This window comes from Poecilia reticulata, chromosome 4, assembly GCF_904066995.2.
Source record: "Poecilia reticulata chromosome 4, P_reticulata-male-v2, whole genome shotgun sequence".
NCBI classification, from domain to species: Eukaryota; Metazoa; Chordata; class Actinopteri; order Cyprinodontiformes; family Poeciliidae; genus Poecilia; species Poecilia reticulata.
In genome coordinates, this window is record NC_088833.1 from 10527475 (window position 1) to 10551078 (window position 23604).

Here is a 23604-nt window from a genome sequence, read left to right on the forward strand (position 1 = left end):
CTGGAGGACCACAACATTAATAGATGTCCGTATGTGTACGCATTGACCTCTTTGAACAGCCTCTAGACAGCATCACTCAGAAAGAAAAATCAAGTACCGGTTCTTTGGCTCAGTGGTGTTTGTATGCGTGATTGAATGAGTCACAGCAGTGAGCCGTGTCTGGCATTTGACCATCTGCTAAGCTGTGTTGACGAAGAATACCATCCATACGACGCAGCCTCAGCCAGTCTGGCTTCCAGGAAATACACCCAAATAAATACCACAGAAATGTCACTGGGTGAACAGATGAGTATCCTGATTAAAAGTACACAATCTCATGCACAAAAAGCAACATGCACATGGTCAAACAGCTAGATGTGCATTTTGCCAGAGCAGGCATGTATTTATTTGCATAAACCTCCTCTTTTCTTTTTTTTTTTTTTTACTCCTGTCTGGTTTTTCATTGTCTCAGTGTGATAAATTACTCAAACCATCCTATACCAGGCCTTTTATTATGGCTCTAATTACCCAATTACAAAGCTGTTCTGCCTCATGTGTTTCATACTCTCTACAGTAAGTTGATATTCAGATTCACTGTAATAAAAAGCACAATAAGAAAACCTAATCAGAATCAAGTCACAGACGGTAATAGCAATATAAACAAGGACTTTGCAGTTTAATCAATGTGCTTAGTTTGCACATAAAATATGTAAACATATCAAGACATAATAAATAGCTTGTAAGGATCCATATGAATTTTCTAGTGGGGCTTTATAGAGCGATTAAGAACAGTCAGTAAGTTAAGGAATAGGCAGCCTATTAACAATCTGGATAGAGTCGCAGATTGGTTTACTGAAGGCTCTAGCCAAGTCCTCCAAGAGAATACAGTAAGTTATTGCTATTTGTTTTTTCAAACTGAAAATGTAAGCACAAATATTAAAAGTTTTGAGAACAAAAGACATGAAATCCTGCTTTCAGACTGGAAATGTGTGCTTTTTTTGATTGTGGTATCCTTCAGGGGACGGTTGGCACCTACACAGTTGAATTTTATATTGTAGTGACAAAACGCATCTCGTTCAAAAATTTGAAGCTGGGACTTTTAGTTTCAATTGAATTTGAAGACTATTTAAGAGAGTAAACTGAAAAGAATCCCTTGAATAAAGCTAAAATAATTTTGTGTTTGGGAGATTGAAAACACATGCAAAGATTCAAATAAAGGAGACTAATGTTTGAAATCGATACAAAAAACTGTTTCCTTATGGCATTAATAGATGGACGACTGCTGAAAGCACACATTAAGTATTTTCTTAGTCAAGCATCCAGAATCACTAGAATACTAAGTAGACCCAAGCAGATAATAGATTTTACACTGTGTTATATTCTATACTGCACATTGGTGTCACCTTTATAAGTTACTGAACTGAGGTTTCGGGAAAAAATAATTACATGTATGTACTTACATTCAAGTTGATACATGGTTTTGGGGGTAGTGATTGAAACCATTATTGCTCAGTTGTGGTTTTTACAGTTAACGTTTGGCCTTTATTTGGGATAATTAAAGATGAGGTCAGTGCATTTCTGGATGCATTATTTAATAAGCGTCCCTGTGGAGAGATGTCTGTTTATATGGTTTTAAGGTTTTGGCAAACAACTAAGAGTTTTTTAGTTTTTTAGTTGTGGAGCCAATGTTGGGTTTTGCATGAGACCATCATATTACATTGTGCTCAAAAATAAAATGAAATATTCATCCGGTCTCACGCATCTCACAGAAGGGTGGAGAGCATGCAAATTAGTTTCACATTGCTTGGGAGTTTGAAAAAAAATTGGTTTGAGTTGTGTACAAAGACCTTTAAGCTTATAAAATTGTGGCTGGTGTCACGTTAAGCAGAAGGTTGTTGGGATTTTCTTTTTCTTTTGTATATTTTTAAGTTAAAATAAAAACAGCCTCATATTCACAGTCTCTTTGATTATTACTACTGCATTATTTCAACATTTTCTTCCCTCTTTCATCTGTTTTATTTTTTCCAGCCATAGTCTGTCATGAATTGGTATGTGTGGATCCCTATACATACACACTTCTCCCTCCTGCAGGTTATTTATTATTTTTTTGCCTTTCCATCTTTTTTCCAACTTCTCTCTTCTTGTGTTTACATGCTCTGCAGGATGTTATTTATCTCTTCACAACTGGTTTCTGTAATCTTTCCCCACCAGCAGAACGTTTTTGCACCTAAACCTCGGTTATGTTTACACTTTTTGTTTTTGTGAACTTCCTGTTCGTGGCTGAAAAAAAGCAATAGACATTTTATGATTTATTCAAATAACCATTCCAACAAATTAAAAAATGTCCTTAACATGTTTGTTTCTTACTAAAAGAAACAAGTTGTACATTAAAAAATGTATTAGACCGCTCTCATCTCATGTCTCCTTGCTACAAAATGTTTTTATGTATTTTAAAGTGCTGCCTTGATTTGTTGGGGTTTTTTGTACATCCATTCTTAACTACTTCACTTTTTTTATTTTTAGAATATTCTACGTTTCTCATGACTCACAAGATTTGAAGATCTTCAGCTACATTGCCAGAGATGGTCAGAGCAATGTTTTCCGCTGTAATGTGTTCAAGTCCAAGAAGAAGGTGAGACACACCCTTTCATACGTTTGCCAAAAACATGAGTTTAACCAGTTCACCATTTTGAGTTGTAGTTGATGAAAATATAGATTAAATTTGCTAAATCAATGAGGTTTTATCAATACAAATATAAATATATGCATGCTATATATCTATATATCTAATTAGATGTTACTAGTGTTGTTTTCAGTGAAATCTTTCTAAATGGAGTCTACACAATGTTTTTCCACTGGGCATGGTTGAGACGGTTATCAAACCACTGATATACCTACTTTTCAAATGGTGCAAAATACTAGTGTGACCACTCAGACTATTTTCTTAAGTTATCTGGATTGGATCTTGGATAAGGCAGTCCAGATTTTTTCTAATCTAAAATTGTCCAGATGTAGCCAAACAAAAACTGTAAAAATGCCCATCACCATGCTGCTCAGTATGAAGCCACTATCAGCAATGATTTGTGCTGAAAATGCCTATAATTTGCCTTCAATCTAGTACTGTTATTATGGTTATTAAGAAAGTAAAATTAAATTTAAAAAATCGCTCTTGAAAAACCAACCTTAGAAGGGTGCAGCCTGTAGTCTATAGTCAATAAATTCGTCCAATTGCCCAATCTTATCAGATGCATTTAATTAGTCTAAAGTAAAAATGTAGATTAGATTATATACTGTAATCACTGGCTATCCTTAGTTGATATTTTCTGTTTTGTGAAAGAATTTAGTTTTCTTTTTTCAGTCATGTCTGTCATTTCAAGCTTTTTTGCTGTATGCCGGAAATAATTAGATAGTAGAGTGTTATTTTCAGTATTTTCTTGGTGTGTAAGTGCAATAGAGTTGAAAGCAATTCCTCAGTTTCTGTCAAGTTGTGACATCTCATACAAAGACATACTTAGTTGAAACAGCTGTAATTTCTGTTTTCGATGTGAAGCTGTCATTGCTGAGGTCTGAGAAAAATATTTCTGAGTCCTTTGGGTTAAATTACAGCAAACAAAAAAAAAATACTGCTAAGAACAAACAACACATAGTTAGACAATGCTCTCCCAGTTTCCCACTTCTGCATCCAATTTCGAAGGACTTGTCAGTTAAATCCAGGGGTTAGCTGGGTGAAGCACACACTGCCTCATTATCTCTTCCATACAGACTGACATTGACCCATAAGCATCCGGGCACACACACACGTACACACGCACACGTATGCAGTTTCACATTCTGAGCAGAAAAATGGAAAGTGTCACATACCAAACGTCTGCTGGGTAGCAAGGATTTTGAAGCCATATGTTAAAGAAACTGTCGGTGTGAATTTGTGTGAAAGATTACAGACAAATTTACTTTGAATGGTGAAGATTTACAGCAAATGTATTTATTTTTGTTTGTTTGAAAATTGTTGATTGTATTAACAATACAATGTGTGATGCACTGGCTACACATCCAGGGTGTGTCCCACATCTCACATTCACCACAACATATGGCCACCAGCCCGCCATTGACCCTGACTACAGACGATGGATTGATAAATTGGTTGTGGTGAAAAATGGTTGTGGTGAAAAATGTAGGGGATGCACATCTGGATACTATTTTCCAAAGTGTCTTTTTGTATACCAGAACGACATCTCCCAAGTGCAGACTGGACTGTTGTAAATCGCTGCTTCTATGAATCTCTAGAAAGAGTCTTCAGAGTCTTCAATATGTCCAAAACCTTGCAGCTATCTGAATGAGATTGCAAAAAAATTGCACCGGCTTCCCATTTCCTTCAGGATTCATTTCAAAATATCCTTCATCATGCCTACATGGAAATGTCCCTCTTTACCTCAAAGAACTTCTCAACCCACAAACCACAACCCTCTCCCTCCGCTCCACTCAATCCAAATTTCTTAATGTGTCGAGATCCCAACTGACCTCAACATGAGCTTTCTGTGCCGCTGTTGCTCATCTGTCGAATGCCACAGCTTTTAGAAAGAACCAAAAATCTGTATTTTTCGTAAAGCATTTCAATCTTTTATAGAATGTTTCTATTTTAACTTCTTTCAATCATTATTTATTTTTTTTACAATTCTGTCCATAAACCTTAGGAGATATTGATTTTGTACAGAGCTGTACAAATAATGTTATTATTTGATGCAGCTGTGCAGTAGCTTTTCCCTCATCATCTCTGGGGTGTATTGTGAATCTTGTTCGTGGTGAGCCTGTTCTTGGGAGACTTCATTCTGTTACTGGTGCCTATGTGCACCAAATACTAATACTTTTCCAGACGTGTACCTTTTAATTTATCACCTCGGTCTGTCACTTTTTTGTTACAAATGTCTGACATCATAATATATGTATAATATTTTTTTTCCTGACTTTACAGTATCAAAAATATGCCACAATTAATATAATGAATCTATGCATTTTGTTGTGTAAAATTGCATTGTTTTACTTGTTATAAATTTTACTTAATTTATAACTTTTTGACATCAGAGAATATGCATTTTTTTTAGTGTGTTAAATTAATCTCAAAATTCTGCATGTTTTGGTGGAAATGTATTCCTCCGTGGTTCGTTGTTTTTTTATTTTATCTGCAGTGGCCCTAATAATCTGTTGTAGGGTCCTGCTCAAGTACAGATTTGTGTAATTACTTTTAAGAAGTTTGAGAAAATCTGAGTTAAGTGAAATTAGCAACAGTTTCTGCACTGGTCCAATTTATTTCAGCACAACAGAATTGACTTATAATCATAGTTGTACATACATACATACATACATACATACATACATGCATACATGCACGCACGCACGCACGTACGTACGCACGCACGTACGCACGCACGCACGCACACTCTCATTCCAGTAACAGTCAACGTTGCATGAGTGTGTTCTGAGTGGATAATTGTCTATTACAGTTACGAAGCAGTTAAGTAGAAGATTTAGAAAAATGTATTGCCTTCTGCCAGATTGAAGGGTATCTGATTTAAATCACAATAGAACTTTTACTGGGCCTGTGTGAAATTCTTCCTCTCCTTCTCCCCAATGCTCTCTCATTCACCCCCCATCGCTTCTCATTAACACTTTAATAGAATCTAATGAATGGGCTGGCCTCTATTATTCAGAATTGAAGTGCTAGTTATAGAGCAGTAAAGTATTCATCCAAATACTCAATTCTTCCATTGCTGAAAGGTCACTGCATGCGTGTGGTTGTGCACTGTAGTGCTTTTTCTCCTGCAGAGGGAGTTTGAGCACAGAACAGAGTCAGAGGTGGAGTTCCAAACAAGGGGTCAGGGCAGAGTTTCTCAGTCTGGGTGATGGGACTTCGTGCCGGCGGTTTATGAAAGTGAACTTTTCAGGATAGTATTTGATATTTTATAAGGTTAAGATTGTTTGTGATCCCTGTTGGCATTCTGACATTTATGGCAATTTTGAACTTCACATTTCAGAACTGAAAGGATCAGGTCAGTTCTAGATTTGAGTTTCCAAAAGAACTCTCCACTACCCATGCATTCCTGAAGATTAGTTTCCCTGTCTCAGATAGTTTTCTGGACTATCAATTTTGCAACCGTGGTAGGCATTTTTTTTATTCATGTTTTTAAAATGTCCTGTTCAGCAGTATGGTACTGAGAAAGTAAGCATTGCAGCTTCAGCGACGTTGCTTCACTTGATATAAAACTTTGTGAGAAATTGTTTTGAGTTTATATAAAATGTACTGGCGAAAAGAAAGGTGGAAATTAAAGGCAGAAGGCTGGGGAAAAAAGTTTAAAGGGAAAGAGGGAGACGGGAGAAGAACAAAACAAGCATAGAGAGAACACACAACATCATGTTGAGTTTTGACCATAGCTACAGTCATTAAAATATCCAAATTCAGCTTATGCAACAAATATTTTGATAAGCAGCTGCCTTCTCTTTACCAGAGCATAAGGAAGGAACCTGCTGCTAAAATCACAAGATTGCATAATTTACCCAATTTGCCAAATTTTACAAACCGGGCAATATAATTAATAATATTGTCAATAAAACCCAATTGTCAATTGGGGCTTCATCCAGTTTGAGCTAAAAAGACACTTGTGCATTACATAGGACTTAAGGTGATATTTTATGAAAGAAATTTAGTAAATAATAGATATTACACAAAAATAATTGAAATATATTGAGATTATAGAAAAGCAAATTTGTTTGCAAACGTAATGGGATAAAAAAAATAATTTACATAAAGAATCAATAAAAAAGCAGCACAAAGACAGAGAGTTGGTTATTGACAAAGTCTCCGAACTCCCCATATCCCAACCCAATTGAGCATCAATGCATTGTCCTTGAATAAGCCTGCTCCACACAGACTCTTCCTAGCAACCCTGAGGGCAAAGAGGATCATCTCCTTTTGTTATCGAGCCAAGGCACCCTTGGAGCTTCTGTTTTTATGCCCCTGCAGGACGAAGCTGCCAAGGCAGGACAAGATAAATCTGCACTGCAGTCTAAGCATTTTCTTAGTGAATTAGGAGTTGAAAGTCTCTTCACTGCTTACCTGAAAATCCTAGAGTTCACTCATGTTTGAGGATTTAATATTTTTTCAGGGATTTAAGAGCCTTACCAACTGACAAGTAGAAGAAACTCTGCACTTCTGTTTCTAGAGACCAAATATGGAAGAATGAATGAATGAGTGTCAAATTAACCTATGCAAGCTAAAAAATACACAACAGCAACACAAATAAAAACAGGTTAAAAACAACCTTCATTATTCTTACACTAATACTGTCATCAGAAATAAGAACAGGTGTGAAACCAATCATCTTGTCAAATGCAAACTCAAATAATTGTTACTTTTTAGGGTAAAAACAACCTTGAAATTGTGTTTTCACAAAGCAATTTAATCAAAAATCAGCCAAGAGCAACCTCAATTTGAGCTGCCTCTGGTTTATCACAAATCATCAATATCTCTCTAAAATCAGGCCAGCAAAGCAGAACAAACAGAGGCACATTGTGGAGCACAGCTTGTTTGAATAAGTGTGTTGCTCATAAAACACATTACAGAAAACTCCCAAATGCAGACACACTAGTGACATGCGACACATTATCTTTGGGTTCAGCTCCAGTGTTTTGTTTTGTTTTGGTGCAACTCAGTTCTATTCAGGGAACTTGTATATGGAATGAAACAAGTCTGAGTCAAAGTCCTATAATTTCAGCAAAAATATTTCTATATTTTCATTGAGATCCCAACATATTACAACCTGAAGATTTCTCGGTGGGCAATTCAGAAAAAAAATATATAGTCTTGTAACATTACCCCCATCTCTCCTGAAACTCTCAAAGGACAAGCGTGTATAAACTATGGATGGCTTAAGTTATTGATCCCCAAAATTCCAAACCAGCAAACCACTCCACTGAAATGATGCTGCCCACCTCCATGTTAAACATTCCCATCATATTACCAGACAGAAAGACCAGAGCTTTCGTTGAAGGACTGTTGGCTTTGTGCTTTCCTTTCAGATGCAAATTAGAATGTAATGTATTTTACTCCCGAAACATTTGCACCTGTCCTCTTATTGAACAAGAGGGAAGAGTCCAGGATATTTTTAAAACTGCATGACCGTAGTGGTAGCCTTGCACTAATGTTTAATTGATTTTATTGGAATTCTGAGACAATAGGTGATCTTGTTTCCGGCTGTGAAAAAAAATAGTTAAAAATTAAACTGTCATGACAACATTGTGTGATTCAGATAACTTTTGGAAAAAATCTTATTTTCTCTGCCTCTTCCCTGTGGTTCTACTATCATCTGCAGAAATGTACCATTCGGTCACATTCAGAGGCAGGGGGAGCATCTTAGCGCTGTCGATCAAGCTCATGTATGGCACTTACACATGAAGTTTCAGAAGCAGGCATTTTCTCTGCTCAAAGTTTAGGAAAATGTTACCCAGCTCATCTTCCCCCTCCACAACTTCTTCCAGGACCCATCTGCTGTTTTCCTAAGTCTTCATAATCTTCTTTGTTCATATATATTCTCTAAGAAACCTCTGACTCCTTCACATAACAGATGAATTTATTCTATAATTAGGTGACTTTTTATGGTAATTGTTTCCACAAGATTTTATGTAATCATATAAAGAGTACTGAACACAAATACACACCACACATTTAACATTTTTAATAGTTAAGAGTTTCAAAAATATATACTCTCATACCATAACGTAGACAAGAGGTCTGTCACATGAAACAACAATAAAATATGCTGCAATTTGTCGACACTATAAGGCAAAATGAGAAAAAGCTCAAGGAATTTGTATGTCTTTGTTACATTCTTTTCGCAGTTCATCACTCTATTAAAGACACCCTCACTCTATAGTGCACAAGCAAACTTGATGGTCCCCATTCCTATTGAACCTCACATGCCGTCTTTTTGCAGCAGATTCTATGCCATGCAAATTGAGTCCAACTTTTCTTCCATGATATTCACCAAATGATTTCTGGACATACCCGCAGTCCCTTATGTCTTGCATTGTCTTGAAAAGTTCATGACAGAATTGTCATGATGAAAAGAAACCTCTGTGGGTATTTTCCACAGATGTTTCCACATGATTCTGGCTCTGCTGCCAGAACCATGTCACCACTGGCAGGAATGGCTACAAACCGAACGCAAGTATGAGACATCTCAGAACTTAAGACTGTTGGAGGGTGTTCCTTGTTGTATGTGGTATACAAGTTTATTTTAACTATAGCAGTAGGAACAACGGCCCTCTGGCTGACCTTTCCTAACCCAAAGCAAATAAAGGCTTTCAATGAGATCTGGAACACTGTCATAGCTGGGTTTCTGGAAAATACAGGCTAAGCCCCCCAGATATCATATTGCATCAAGCTAGGCCAAAAAAAAAAACTGACAAACCAGAAAGTGAGCAGGTTTTTTCCAGATATAATCACAGTACAGGGTCTTGTTCTGATACAGCCCAGTTAAGATGATAGAATTTAGTGGCCTCTCAGCGCTTTTTATTGATTAACAATTTCTCAGTTAAATGATCCTTCTTATTTAACATCTCTGTCTCTCAGGCTAATTTTCTGTTACCTTTCATAACTGCAGTTTTTTTTTCTGTAAGGACTAGATTTAAGTTTTTGCGATTTAGCTCCTTTTAGCTTCTATTGGCTTATCAATATAACAAGAGTTGTAATATTGAGAGAGGCTGGGAAGTAAGCCAGTAAATATATCAATATGTTGCCACATTTGTTTGTCGGCATGTCTCCATACAACAATCACCTTAAGGCTTTCCTTCTGCTCAAGTTGATCTATATTTTAATATCTATCCTTAACCTTTCTGAAAATAAATTATAGACCTTAATCCCCATTTTGCCATCCAATTTTTGATTTTAAATTGAAATCTTAATGTATATTCTGTATTCGATCAAGGTTATTATTACAAAACAGTTAATGAATTAGTGTTTAACTGTTAACTGATTAGATCCTTCATACAATTACTTTTAAAAACTAATTAATTCCATATTGGATAGAGAAGGAGAATGAATCAACTCATCATTAGTGCAGAAAAATATGGCAATGTCTTTAATCAGAGGTGAATCCCTTTCCCCTTTCCCTTTGTTTTCCCTGCCTTTGTCCTGGATCGCATTGTGTTCCCTTTTATCCCCTTCTCTTTGTTTATTCCAAGACTAAACCTTGGTGGGTTTTTCAGAATAAATAATGCAACACACCTCCGACGAGGCCCTGTCCTATAGTTTGAGAGAATTCATCGCTGTGGGAATCGAGCTTGCTGCCAGCTTGATGTATAGAGTAGAGGGAGATAAAATAACAGAGATAGAGGGAAGGTACATTCATTCAGTCTCGCTGACAGAGGAAAAGTAATAGGCAGAGAGAAAAAGACATAGTGACAGATGTCCGGCATAAAAACTATTACACATCTTTGCAGCCGAGCAAAGAGACTTTGCATGTGAGTGACAAATCACTTAGTGGTTCTGTCAGCTGCCAAAACTAGATATCACTGAGAGAACCAGCCCAGGGAAGAAATGTTTAGAAAAGGGACAACTGTCTTTATGAAAAATGAACTGACTGTAAAATATGAGTGATTTGTGAGCCAGTGTCCTTTCAACATTGACAACACTGGGAACATTCTAGCAAGGTTTCATTGGACACGTCAGGGGTAATTCAAGGTTTTGGTATATTGGTATATTAATTACACCATGTAGTGCTTTAATTGGCCAGCGAGATGTAAAAAAGTATTAATAATACTGTCAGCTCAGGATTTGGATTTATACATTTGGCAGAGCAGCCTAAGCAGTTTGTAGATGTTATAATAAAGTTTTGTCACAGTAATTCAGAACTGCATTGTCTAACAAATGTTCTGAGCTGTTGATCCTTTGCCCCATGATAAAGTGACCCATTAAAATATATTTAACCAGAGGTAGAAAGTAAAACTTTTATCACTGACTGCAATCTCTTTTTCTGATTCCACTGTGTGCTGTTAACATAGCGCAATTTAGGGACAAATGCAAAGGTCAAATCTACTCTGTCTTCCAGAGACACAAATACGCGTGTGCATACTTTTATCACAATTAAGACTCACCGCTTTAATTCATCATTCCCTTTTCCCAAAGGAGCACATAAACCATCTGGAGCTTACACAATGCTTCTGGCATAGCTAAAGTGTTGTAAAGGATTATGCTTTGGTTTCAAAGGTTTGCACTCTAGTTTTAGCATCTTCATCCTGGGAAAATATTTTAAACCAGTTCTAGATATAGATCTGTGTGTTGAAATATATATGTATTATCTGGTGGTGCCCACACTCCAAAAATATCATTCAAATCATATGTACTTTTAGCCTTTTCATATCTTAAGGCACTTATATATGTAGTAAGTCTTTTCCAAGCTTATTTTCTCTCTAAAACAGTCCTCAGTTCTTGATGATGTCAGTGTGTGCAGTGTCACTTACAGCTATTGTGTGTATTTCCTGTTTAAAAATGAATTTTGAAAAATATATCAGAAATATGTTTTGGAAAAAAAAAAATTCAGAGCTGATTAATCTCTGATCATCTTGGTCTAAACACCTTCTGGACAAATTGATATTCTGCAATTCTACCTAAACTTGCCTATATTTTGCAAGAGAGGACATGGAGATCAAGTGCTATGACTTTATGCTGAATGTAACCTCGGCCTGAAGCTGTATTCCAAATCCTTGATGTTGGAAAAGCCAGCTTAAATTTCCACATCTGATACAGAGCCTGGGGTTGCACAGCCACGTGTGTCCTTTACACTGCATGTGGCAGCATTTCAGCTTGCTTTAAAGTTAACAGCAAACTTATGTATTTTCCTATACATTCTGCTTGACTTTTAGTTTGTGTTGAATCTGAGGCTAAATGGAGTTTGTTGACTGGGCTCAGTGCCTAAAAATAAAATAATTTCCTTTTCTTTACCGCTGTACAAGAACAAACCAGTAAAGGGAGAAACCTGATAGCAAATGGATATCATCACTTTTCTTCTCTTTTTTACATGGCATGTGAATTTGAAGCAGGGCACCGGCTAGAAAAGTGAGATAAGCAAACACGGCCAAATCAGTGCATCTGTGGGTAAAGAAACAACTCCATCAAAACCCACTGTGACATTTTAGAGATTAGAAAGTAAACACAAACAACCTCTCTCTGTGTGGAACATCATCAAGTGATACTATTTGACCTAATGATACAGAATCCACAATGGATTCCTGAGCACAAGGTGATCCAGGAGGAGTCAAGTGTCTGATCCTGATGGAAATGAGGCTCACTCTGCTCACTGTGTCTAGACTTGTGAAATGAAGATATTCTGCAACATAAATAGAGAAATATATCTTTTGGTATATTAAATGTTACTTGATATTAATGTGAACGTTTTTTAACACTTTTGTTTTTGCACACAGAAACCTATGCCACTGCTTAGGCATGTTTTAGACAAAGATCTTAGGTTGCCTTAATTGGCTTTGTCCCCATCCTGTTTAGCCCGTTACACAGGACAGATAGTTCTTTTTGGAGATGATACCGAATCACAGTGCTTTGTACTGCTGGAACAATATGACCTGTAGCTAAAAATTGCTTGAAAACCTGACATTTTGAAAAACCTTTATGGAACCAAAAACTGACTAAGATGGATGTCAAATGTTTGGCTGCTTCTCTTCATCCTTTTTTCATGGCTGGACTGTGCAATGAAAGTATGTTCTTTATTCTGCTTCAAAAGTTTAAGTATTTATAAGAAGGACCATGTGAGTAACTGGCTGTATTTAAAGGCATGGTCTCATGCAGTTGATCAGCAAAAAAAAAAACTGTAGTCTCCGTTTAAAGAATTTATACAACACTAGTATGGAACCAAATGTATGCAAATGCAGACAACATATAAATGAATAATCCGCTTCTTTGACTAACAGCCTTTATCATTAAGAGCGTTAATCTAACCACAGTTGTTAGGTCCATCGGTGCTACCAGTTGTGGTTTGGTCTTGGTTTATCAAGACCAAACCACAGAGAAAAGCAATAAACATCTCTCTGTTTATTGCTCAGTTTGAGTTCCTACATGCATTGAAGCACAGTCTTTTAAATGAAGCAGGTTTGTTTTTCTATTGTGAAAGTCCCAACTTAATTTTTTTTTGTTTTTTCTTCTTTCTCATTTCCCAACCAGAGTCAGGCCATGCGCATCGTCCGGACAGTTGGCCAGGCGTTTGAGGTTTGTCATAAACTGAGTCTACAGCATACACAGCAAAATGCAGATGGAAAGGCGGACTGCAACGGTGAAAAAAATGGTGGCGATTCCTCTGGTACAAACACACATCACACACACGCACGCACCCACGCACACACACACACACACACACACACACACACACACACACACACACACACACACACACACACACACACACATACACACACACACACACACACATCCAAAGGTCAATTTGCATCACTTGCACAGCAAAGATACTCCTGGTGTTTTTTTAATGCTGCTTTGATTTTTTTTATTACCTGCTTCAAGGTATAAAGAAGCCGTGATACTGCCTGTTCAGTTGTTTTTCATAAAAAATAAAGGGGGTACAAAAGAGCTACAGAGTTCAGGGTTAGTGCTGCTTTAATCAAAGTTGTTGAAAGGCATACATGTAATTGCAGAAGCACCTTGAAGTAAAGTCATGGTAAGTATGAGAGACATCTCATGTTTCTCAAGTCTGTCATACAAAGACTAGTGTGTTGTCATTTTTTCCAAACCTAGTAAACATTTGTTGCAAAACTTAAAGCCTGACATTTTATACTATAACATGAGTAAATTACATCTAATCTAGTGTTAACAGCTTTCTAAGAAATAAATGGTAAATGTCATTGTTGCACCTTAACCTTGAGGAGGAAACAAGCTGGCTGAGGTCATCAGCTCATTTGGGATTTGAGCCGGTCAGAAGCTCTGGCACCAGCTAGTCTGTTTATCCGTACCATTCATCACTTCCGATAAGAACTTCTGACCCTGAGCACCCTGCCTCGGTATAAAGTGGCTCTGTTTCTATCATGTCTTCTCCTCTTCATCAAAGGTCTGACAGTGCAAAAGATGCTGCCCTAAAAACATAGACATTTTCAGGAGGAAGGGAGTTTCTTCTCTCATTGTAGTATAAAAACTCAGGCTAATCTTTCTTTTTCGTGGGTGACTGGTGTTAATTGTTCCTCACAGGAGTACAACTTAAACTGACTTACAGTTTGCAGAAAATACTACAGTATATAGCATGAAACTATCAAGATTGTATGTCTATAGTTTGTATATAGACAGTCTATGTGTGACACGGCCACAGCGAAAGCAGAGAACTTCTCAGTCAGACCACTTGACTCATAAAAAACAATCAAAATTGATTGGTCATTATCACATTTTTCTACTTACTTTTTTTGCACAAAATCAGTCAAGGGTTTGCTGTACCATTTTTCGTTTCCGTTTAAACAACAAAAAATGGAAAAGCAAGTGCTTTTTTTGTTTGTTTCAAACAGAAAAATGACTGCCTGAATATACATGGACCCATTTGCTTGCAACAGTATACAGTTAATTCTCTGCACAATTCAGATTTTTTTAAAACTCCTCACCCACTTTTTGATTCATTTCCAGAGTAAAAGTAACTCATCTAAAATCAGTCTTGCGTTCATGCTGCAGCTGCATCAAATAATCCAAGATTCAAAGGTGAAGTGTATTTCTCTGAGTAATATTTCAGAGGGTCTGCTTTTTGAATTAGCTTTCTGAAGATGTTGAAACAAGCCTACCTACTCCAGTCAGTGATCAGAGACAGCTCAGTCTGGATAAACAGAGATTGGTTTTGACGGAAGAGTTGAACTAACAGCTTGTCTGAGGGGGGAGCAGTTCAATAATGTATGTATGCCTCTTTAAAACAATTCAAATTTAAAATTCTTTCAGTTTTCAATGCAGTAAGTCTAAGTCTACACCACAAAAACTTTTTCAGTAGACATTTACTACATAGAAGTCTGTGTGTATTTACCCCAGAGACCATGTTAGTCTGCTCTACCTCGACGTCTAATGATTCCAAAGACCCACACTTCAACACTTTCTTTTTAAGACTCTAGTTCTAGTCGGTGTTCTTGTCTGATCTTGACTTGCAAAAAACAAAGTTCAGAACACATTGAGTATATTAACCAACAATTACCGTACTCTAAGCAGTTCTTTGTAATGTGAATATTACACAAACTGATATTGTAATGATGATGAGGAGGATAATGATGATGACATATCCATGATAACTTATGGAGCCACCATATGGTTGTATTGTGTTTGATTAAACTGGTTTTAAATAAATTTAGACTAAATTTGTATAGCAAAAATGTTTGGATGCACTTATATTGTAAAGTTGATGAGATTAAATTAGTTGTGAATTTGTGCTGGAAAAGTAAACTGAATTTATTAAATTATCATGACTGATTTTAGCACTTTGCTATTTGCTTAGAGTAACTCATCATTTCCTGGTGTGTTCTTCATCTCCACAGCTAAGCAGGTTTGCCATTCCAGCCTGCCTAGTGGTCATGTGACATGTTTTTAAATCTGAAAAGAAAAAACTGAAAAGAAGTTGTCTTTTATTTTGCCAGATATGTCTCAGTGCTTTACTGGCTTCTTGATTTCTTCAGAACACTAACTCATTTGTTATATAATGCTACGTTTCACTCAGTTAAAGTTATTTACCAACTGGTTACATAGTTTTCACATACTGTTTGACTAAAGATTGTGTACCCCCATGTTGCTATCATCCTAGAGAAAATAATAGGGGTTATAGTCTGGATCCAAATGCTTTGATTTGTACGTTTTTGGTTCTTAATCAATGCCACTTGTCTTTTTGAGAATTTTACTGAAGCATTAAGTACAAAAGTGACCTGCGCCTTTGCTTATTCTGGTTTTCCCAATGTTCTTGCTTTGAAATCAACTATTAAACTGATTTTAGAAAACAGGTCATTATTTGTTCACAGAAACCCTTAGATGGTGACATGGAAGTATGCAGAGGAGGGTAACACTGGGGTCAATGTTACAAATTATTTTACTCAGAGAAGCTACTCTACAATAATACTGATGGGCTGAGTTCTCCTTATCTGCTGCTGACTTCCTGGACATGATGGGCTTTCCCTGGAGCCCTGCGGCATGTGGCTCTGAATGAGTTCTGAGAGAACGGACATGGAGATTTAGCAGAAGAAAAAGTCCACAAACTCTTTAACCGCAGCCGTTCCAGTTATTATAGAGCAGAGTCCCAATGTGTTATCTTCAGAACCCCAAACCCGCCAGAGGGAAGCTCATATTTCACATGCTGATGAGCCCAGAGATCACCCACTCGTTTTGATTGTACATCCACACAGATGTAAGAGGACCCCACATGCATACAGAGAGAGTCCTTTTACATATGCTCTCTCTCCCACTGGCGGGCTGGGTGCGTGAAATGGCACAAGAGCCGTTGTGCACAGCCAATGAGCTTATCTGGAGAACTAATTATCTCGGCAATAAAAGGAGAGGGGATAGAAAAGTGGAAGATGGCGGATTAGAGAATTTTAAAAAGGGGAGCGAGCAGAAGAGGAAGAAGAATTGCATTTTGCAAGGAACTGGGCCTGGGTAAAAAGAGAAGAAATGTAAAAGTTGATTAAAGAGAAGAGGGATGGAAAACTGGGTTGAGCAGCAGGGAGCGGTGGAGAAAGTAGATTAAATTTTATTGTCAGAGGAAGCATTCGAGAACAATAGCACAGACAGAATCCCAGCTAACAATACAATCTTGTTTAACTTTTCAAAGAAAAGAACACAAAATTGGAAATGCTTAACATTGCCATCAGTATTAATGAAAATGTATGTCCTATTTTTGTGATTTTTGCTTTGAGAATAAGACATTTAATTAAAGTCTTAAAACTTAATTATGAGAATGAAGAAAGACAATATTAAGCTCTTTGACAAGAATGTGATATTACACCCCACTTAAGTAGTTCTAAGCCAAAAGTACTTTTGTAGTGTTAACTTTTTTTCTTTATTACTGTACACTCCATTCTTTTTTTTTTCACTTGTGCTGGAACTGGATTCAATTTTAACTGGTTGTTTAAAAGAACAAGTTTGGTTTTCTTCAAACTCTAGAGGGCCAGCTTGGTGGCATGTCCTTACAGCAGTATAAATAATATGTGTGACTTCCCGTCTACTCCTAATTATTTAATCCTAAAATAAATTGTTGTTAAATCCTATAAAGAATCAAGGTGTTTATAAGTCTGTCATATCTAAAGTCCCAACTACGCTGTGGAAAGAGAACTACACTCCACTAGATACATATTTAAAAATATATTTGCATTTATGTAAATTACCTTTCCTTTCGCACATTACCATCTTCAGCTTTCAATTGAATTGTGATAGAAAAGGTCGCAGGACAATGTGGGCCAGTTGTGGGGAAAGTGCACAAAATTGCCTACATTATTGTTCAATTCCATGCAATTCATTTACGGATAACAAATGTTGCTTCTAATAACTGTAAAAGACAAACAAATCCAATTCATATACATAAATATATGTTGTCAGTTCAATACAATAATATGGACAGATTCTAAGTCAAATACATATCATGTTATTAGACAAAGGAGTCAAATTCAGTTCTTGGTTGAAGTTTTGACTTTGCAGCAATTTCTCCTCCTGAGCGTTTATGCAGGGCCAGTGGACAGTGGAAAGTCAAATAACAATTCTGTTTTAGTTTATAAAGTATCAACACTCATACTTGTATTAACTTTTTGTCAGTGAGCTTTGAATAAATAACTATTTCTCCAAATAACACCTAAAATAAGCTCTTCTGTCAATGTAATGAATGTGTTGGTGGACTAGAGGCAAAATTGATCCGGGAAATTCAGACAACAGCAGGCAATCATGTCAGCAACAGATAGCACTGAGACAGGCAGCAGAGCGCAACACTGATAGCAGGTTTGATGAAAAAAGAGTGGGGGCCGGGGTGGGGTAATGGAGAAAGAGAAGAGAGTAGCTGGGAGCAGGTTATCAAGAATGAAATGATTTTGAGTGAAGTCTGTGGCTGCTTGTCAAATTGTTGGAAATTAGGTTTAAGTAGAGGTGGAGGACTGAAGTGGTCATTTTAAAAAGGAAGTAGAGGATCAGTGGGAAAGGAGGAGGGTAAAAATAGTGGATGTTATTGCAGCTGGAGGGAAAGACCGATGGATCGGAGAGCTAAACACAAACTCCACTACATGATCAAGTTTAAGCTATTTAAAAAATAGCTTAAACTGTATTTGCCTGGATTATTGAAAAGAAGGAAACTAAATGAATCAGACATTTTCTGAAAACAGTGTTGCTGCTGATAAAGCCGCTTCTCACTCCAAGTCACCCACTTTTTTACTTTGATGAAACTATGTGAGAGTTAAAAAAAAATGTCAGTGTGCCATGACCGAGCCACCTAGAAAGGTGTTAGCTGAAGTTAGGGTCAGGAAGATCAAACTAGGTTGACATCTATACTCTTGGGATGATCTCCATTATTGAAATCATTTATTTCAGTACATTTTGACATTTTATTTGTAACTAGAGTTAAATCATTAGTTTTCACATTATAAAATTAGTGTCATGTTCATTGAGGTTGTTTGTGGTTTATTGACTCATGCAGAATATTTCCTCTTCAACCATTGATTGTAAGTGTTGCTTTTATTTTAGGAGTCAGAAGCATGCATGTTTTGAAGTAATGGACCTAAAACTCGGTTTCAGAGAGAACTGCAAATCAAACAGCAAATAGACTAACAAATAAATCAGAGGTTTAAGAAATTATTGTTTTTTTTATGGTTTTGTAAGATGGAACTATAGAAGCACAAGGTGCAAATTTTATTTTTGGGGACGCCACACCACACTGAACTTAACAAATGCTCCAATGTATTGATTGAAAGAGGACAATTGTACCACTGTGGTAAAGCTGCCTAAAACAGAATAACTTTTACAGTACAAAGTACAATCCAGCCTTTGTCTTTGCAACTAGTCAAGGATCAAAAAATATGAGTAATTTTCTCAGTTGTGGGAACAAATGAAAGGAGACAAAGAATCTGGATTGTTGTCACTTAAAACATTGCTTATGGAGATTTACATTGATGTGGTGGCAGTCTGGAAGACATGGAGTATCTTCCAGACATGGAAGTATGTGTTTGTTCCAGTATCAATAATGCTTCTTACTAGAATTTATGTGTGTCTACCCATGTGTGCGTGTGTTTACATGCTCATGCCTCCATGCGTGTGTGTAGGTGTGCGTGCTTATCCACCTGTATGTGTGTGTACTTTCCTCGGCCCAGCTCGGGAGCTAACAGGTGCAGAGAAGGCTCCAGCTAGCGTCGCGGAGGAAACGGACATTGATGCCGAAGACGTGGTCCAGGTGCCGACGGCCGAGGACCTGAACCTCAACAGAGGAGTGACAGATCTCGATGCCACTGCCAAGACACCTGACTTAACCCAGTCAGAAAATAAGGTAAATCACACCTGCAGATGTTCAGTTGGGGATAATGTGCCTCAGGACAGATGCAATTGCCACAAAATCACACAGTGTGTTTACATAGGGAGTCAGTTTTTGATAAAAGGAAACTTAAATTTGCAAAAGTTGTTTAAAAAAAGATGTAATTTTCTATAAATTTATTATACAGATATTTTATGCATGTCCAGATTACAAGGAGATGCTGTTAGTTTTTTCAAATGCCACACATGATACTGAAAATGGCATAGTTTCAGAAGTCAAAACCTTCACAAAAAACAGTATTTTTGCCAAAGTTTCAACCTTTTATCTGCTGATATGATATAAAGTTGAGGAAATTGAAAGAAGACTTATTCTTGTGGGCAAAAAGCTCAAGCTCTGCCTCATCTGGCCATGAAGGTCTGGATTTTTGGCAGACGGACTCTGGCACGTTTTGTAAGGGAACAACTGAACTCTGTTCCTTTAACTAACCAATGAATTTTACTTCAATTGTGTCACAATCTAAACAGAAATAGACACGCTTTTCAAACGTATGAGGCTTTTTGCAAGGAAATGGTGTTACCAAAAAATGCAAAATTATTGAGTGAATGCCGAGTTATTTACTTATCATACTAGGCTCTAAGGAGAACCTATTTTTACAATTGATATATCAGATTAGACACATTTTACAAAAGCCCTAACCACAACCAAATGTTTAGGCAATGCCTGAAAGCCAAGAAAATATCCACCACAAATAAACTCAGCAAGTTCTGCAATAAAAAGTGGTTATAAAGTCCAGCCAGTCTACACAAAGTATTGACTTGAGAGACAACATGCTATGGGATGTTTAACCAAATATTAGTGCGAGTGTATGTCACAGCTGCAGGGATCCGTTTTAATGAGGCTTTCCAGCCTTGCATCACCAAATGCAATGCAATGCAAAGCTTAGGATGCAGTGGCGCAAAGCATCACTGCACTTGAGAGAGCATTGAAGGCATGTTTTCTAGAGTGATGAATCATGTCTCACTGCCTGACAATTCTTGATTTAGCTGTTGGCAGGATAACAGGATTTTATGACAGCCTTTTGTCAAGTTAAAAGTTTGGTGCAGAGGGGATGCAGCTCAGGAATCTGCAATTGCAGAAAGAGCAAACTTGTAAATGTGCTGTTCTTAACTCCATGGAAACAGTTGGGGAATGAGCACTCCTTGTTACATTATGAACGCACATGAGAGCAAGGTCCATAAAGATACAAATGGCTGATTTTTGGTGTAGGAAAACCTGATTTGCCTGGACAGAGTCCTGAATCCAGCTTGATAGAACATGTTTGGAATAAATTAGAATAGAGAATGTGAGCCAAGCTGTTTCGTCCATTCTTGCAAATCCACTTTTAGAAGAAATAATCAACATTGGGAAATGCCTTCCCAGAAGAATTGAAGCTATAAATCTCCAAAGGGTCGACCAGCGTCATAGCAAACCCCATTTGGATGTAACCCAAACTCATACATGAACAAAAATTAAAGAATGCTTATGACAATATTGTACATTTCTGAAAACCCAGGAGAAAACAACATTTACTCCAACAGGAGAAACCCATAAGTGAGTTTCAAAGAAGACACAGCCCATTACTTCTCAGCAGCACAGCAACACACTTTAAGTATTTTGGATGAGCAGTTTTTATGAAATAGGAAAGGAACTTAATCTGCAGATTCCTACGCTGATTGGTGATAAGACGATACGTGCCTGTAATAAACCACAGTTTAATCCAGTTAAAGCCATGTCTGTGTATGTGTGTGGCACGTCTGCAGAAATAGCTCTCACTTTTCGGCGGCTATCTGCAGTGTGTTGGCATCTAAGCCAAGAAAAGTAATCCAGTGCGTGTGTTTGTGTTTGTGTGGCCGCGTGGTGTAAGAGATTTGATACAGCTCCGTCAGACTGTCTGCTCTCAGACCTTTGGGAGCTCTTCACAAGCTTCTATTTAAAACTAGGAAAATGTGTTGTGCACTGTTGGGTGGTTTATAAACACAACTGTGTGGTTCAGTTGGCAAAGCAGCATAGTAACTTTTGTTTACTTGGTTTGTTTACTACTGTAGTTTAGCAGTAGGGATTTGTGTTTTTGATCAAGGCGGGAGTAGGAGGACAGCAATGTGTAATGAATATATTATGCTACTCTATGCCTTGAGAATTTTGCATCAGTTCACTATAGAGAGGACTGTATGTGCTTCATTTATTTTCCTGACTTTAGCTGGAAAAAATATATGCGTTTGGAAAATTTGTGTTTGTGTCGTTGCAGGTTTTTTTTTTTATACTAAAATATTTATTTGAACTATAAATTGCCACAATTTATTGACAAAAATACAAATATTCAAATAAGAAAAGTGGTTTTGCAGGCTGAGCATGTTAATTTCATGACCTAATTGATCTGTTTGCAGATGATCACCTTTCAGCTATACAAAATAGAAAGGGCTAAAATGGAATGGTTTAAATAAAAATGTTAGGATTAACAAGCCAAAGCTCATACCTAAACCCAGTTGAGAATTGCTGTGACTGAGTTTAAGGTCATTTGCAAAGAAGTGGCAAAACTGTCAGCCTCTTGATGTGCTGAGCTGGTTGGACTTACCCCATATTTGCTGCTGTAATTGCTGTGAAAGCTTTTTCTACAAAGCATTGACAGATATTGGTAATTGACTTTGTGATATTTATTGTTCTCATTGTGTTTTTATGTTTCTGCTGTACAGTACTTTGGCTGGCCATGTGTTGTTCTTAAAGTGCTATATAAATAAAGTATGGTAATGTATTGATTCAGGGGAGCTGTTAAGTTTTAAGTCGGGTTATTTTTATTCCACTTCATGCTATGTACTGCTTGGTATGGCAAGTAGTACATTAATATTCTCTGTGGAGTATTAATGAATAACAGAAGAAAATGTAAATAAAAGTTTCAGGCGATATGAATACTTTTCTGTACTACTTTACATGTTTGGGGGGTTTTTTCTAAATGGAAGGGTTTCCGAAGAAAAAAATCAGAGGCTCTTTTGAATCCCAACTCACTCTCAACACGAATCTCTTCAGCTGTTTATAAACCTCTGATAATAACTCTACTGTTATGAGACTTTTTCCTTACAGCTCTTGATTAAAAGCAACGTGCCGTGAAATCTCTAAAATGAGCCCTCTGCACTGACCTCCACTCTCAGGTCAGCACTGGAGTCATGTGTCTGTATGTGATGCTTTGTCTTGCTGCTGTACATGCACCATATGTAGAGTTTCAGATTTCTTTTCTTTAATACATTGTCACCTTGACAGATTAAATAGAAATAAGCCATGGCAAGTGGAGAAATGTATTTGTGAATAAGATGTGGGTGCTTGCACATATGCTGTGCCTTTGCATTAGCAGCCATTTGTATGCGTTTTCAGCTGTGAGGAGAGGGATTCGATTCACTGCAGGGGCTCTGTGGAAGCTCATGAAAGGGAAAGCAGCCTGCGAGTGTTAAAGTTCATTCTCTTCCTGTCAGCTCCCATTAGACTGACAAATCCCTCAGCGGCCCACGTTCAAACAGTCCCAGGGGACTTAGAGAGCGCACATCAATCCTACCTTTCACATCCTGTCCATAGATTGAGCCGAGGTGTTTTTATTTTTTTCCGATGTGATCACCTTTGGGATCAGGAACAAGTATTACTTCAAGACAAATTGGAATGCCAAAAAGTCAAAGATTAGAGATAAGTGTAGTTTACACATTACACCTTTTATTCTGGCAAGAGACACATGCTTATTGATTACTTTAATAAGTGAGCACTGTGCAGACACAAAAAGCACCAAATGTTAACCTAATTTTGAAGTAGAAATTATTTTGTAATCCCTGACTTGTTACCAACAAAATAAAACAACATAATCGTTTCTGGTCAAATCCCACATAGCCACTAATCTCTATGACTGTGCCCTATCTCTCCATCTTACAATTTAAATGAATGTCCACATTTTGGGGGGATTAAGGTAAGGGTCAAGTGACTCCTTCAGAATAGCTGGAAGCAATTAGCATACACCTGGTGGAGCTGCGCATCTGTTGAGCTCATTATACGAGCTACTTCTCAGTGCAACACTGGTAAAAACATTGTTAAAGGG

The 23604-nt window shown here is 37.2% G+C and overlaps 1 protein-coding gene across 2 annotated transcripts in view; it reads left to right on the top strand.

Annotated features, from left to right (window-relative positions):
* nos1apa (nitric oxide synthase 1 (neuronal) adaptor protein a) overlaps positions 1-23604 on the top strand; it is a 151175-nt gene that overhangs the window by 73823 nt on the left and 53748 nt on the right. The window contains exons 5-7 of one of the 2 annotated variants that reach the window (XM_081606181.1): positions 2503-2611; positions 13202-13337; positions 19291-19511. In XM_081606181.1, coding sequence (XP_081462307.1) covers positions 2503-2611; positions 13202-13337; positions 19291-19511 — 466 coding nt within the window. The remainder of the gene's footprint in view (positions 1-2502; positions 2612-13201; positions 13338-19290; positions 19512-23604) is intronic. The other variant, XM_081606182.1, reaches the window with a different exon arrangement.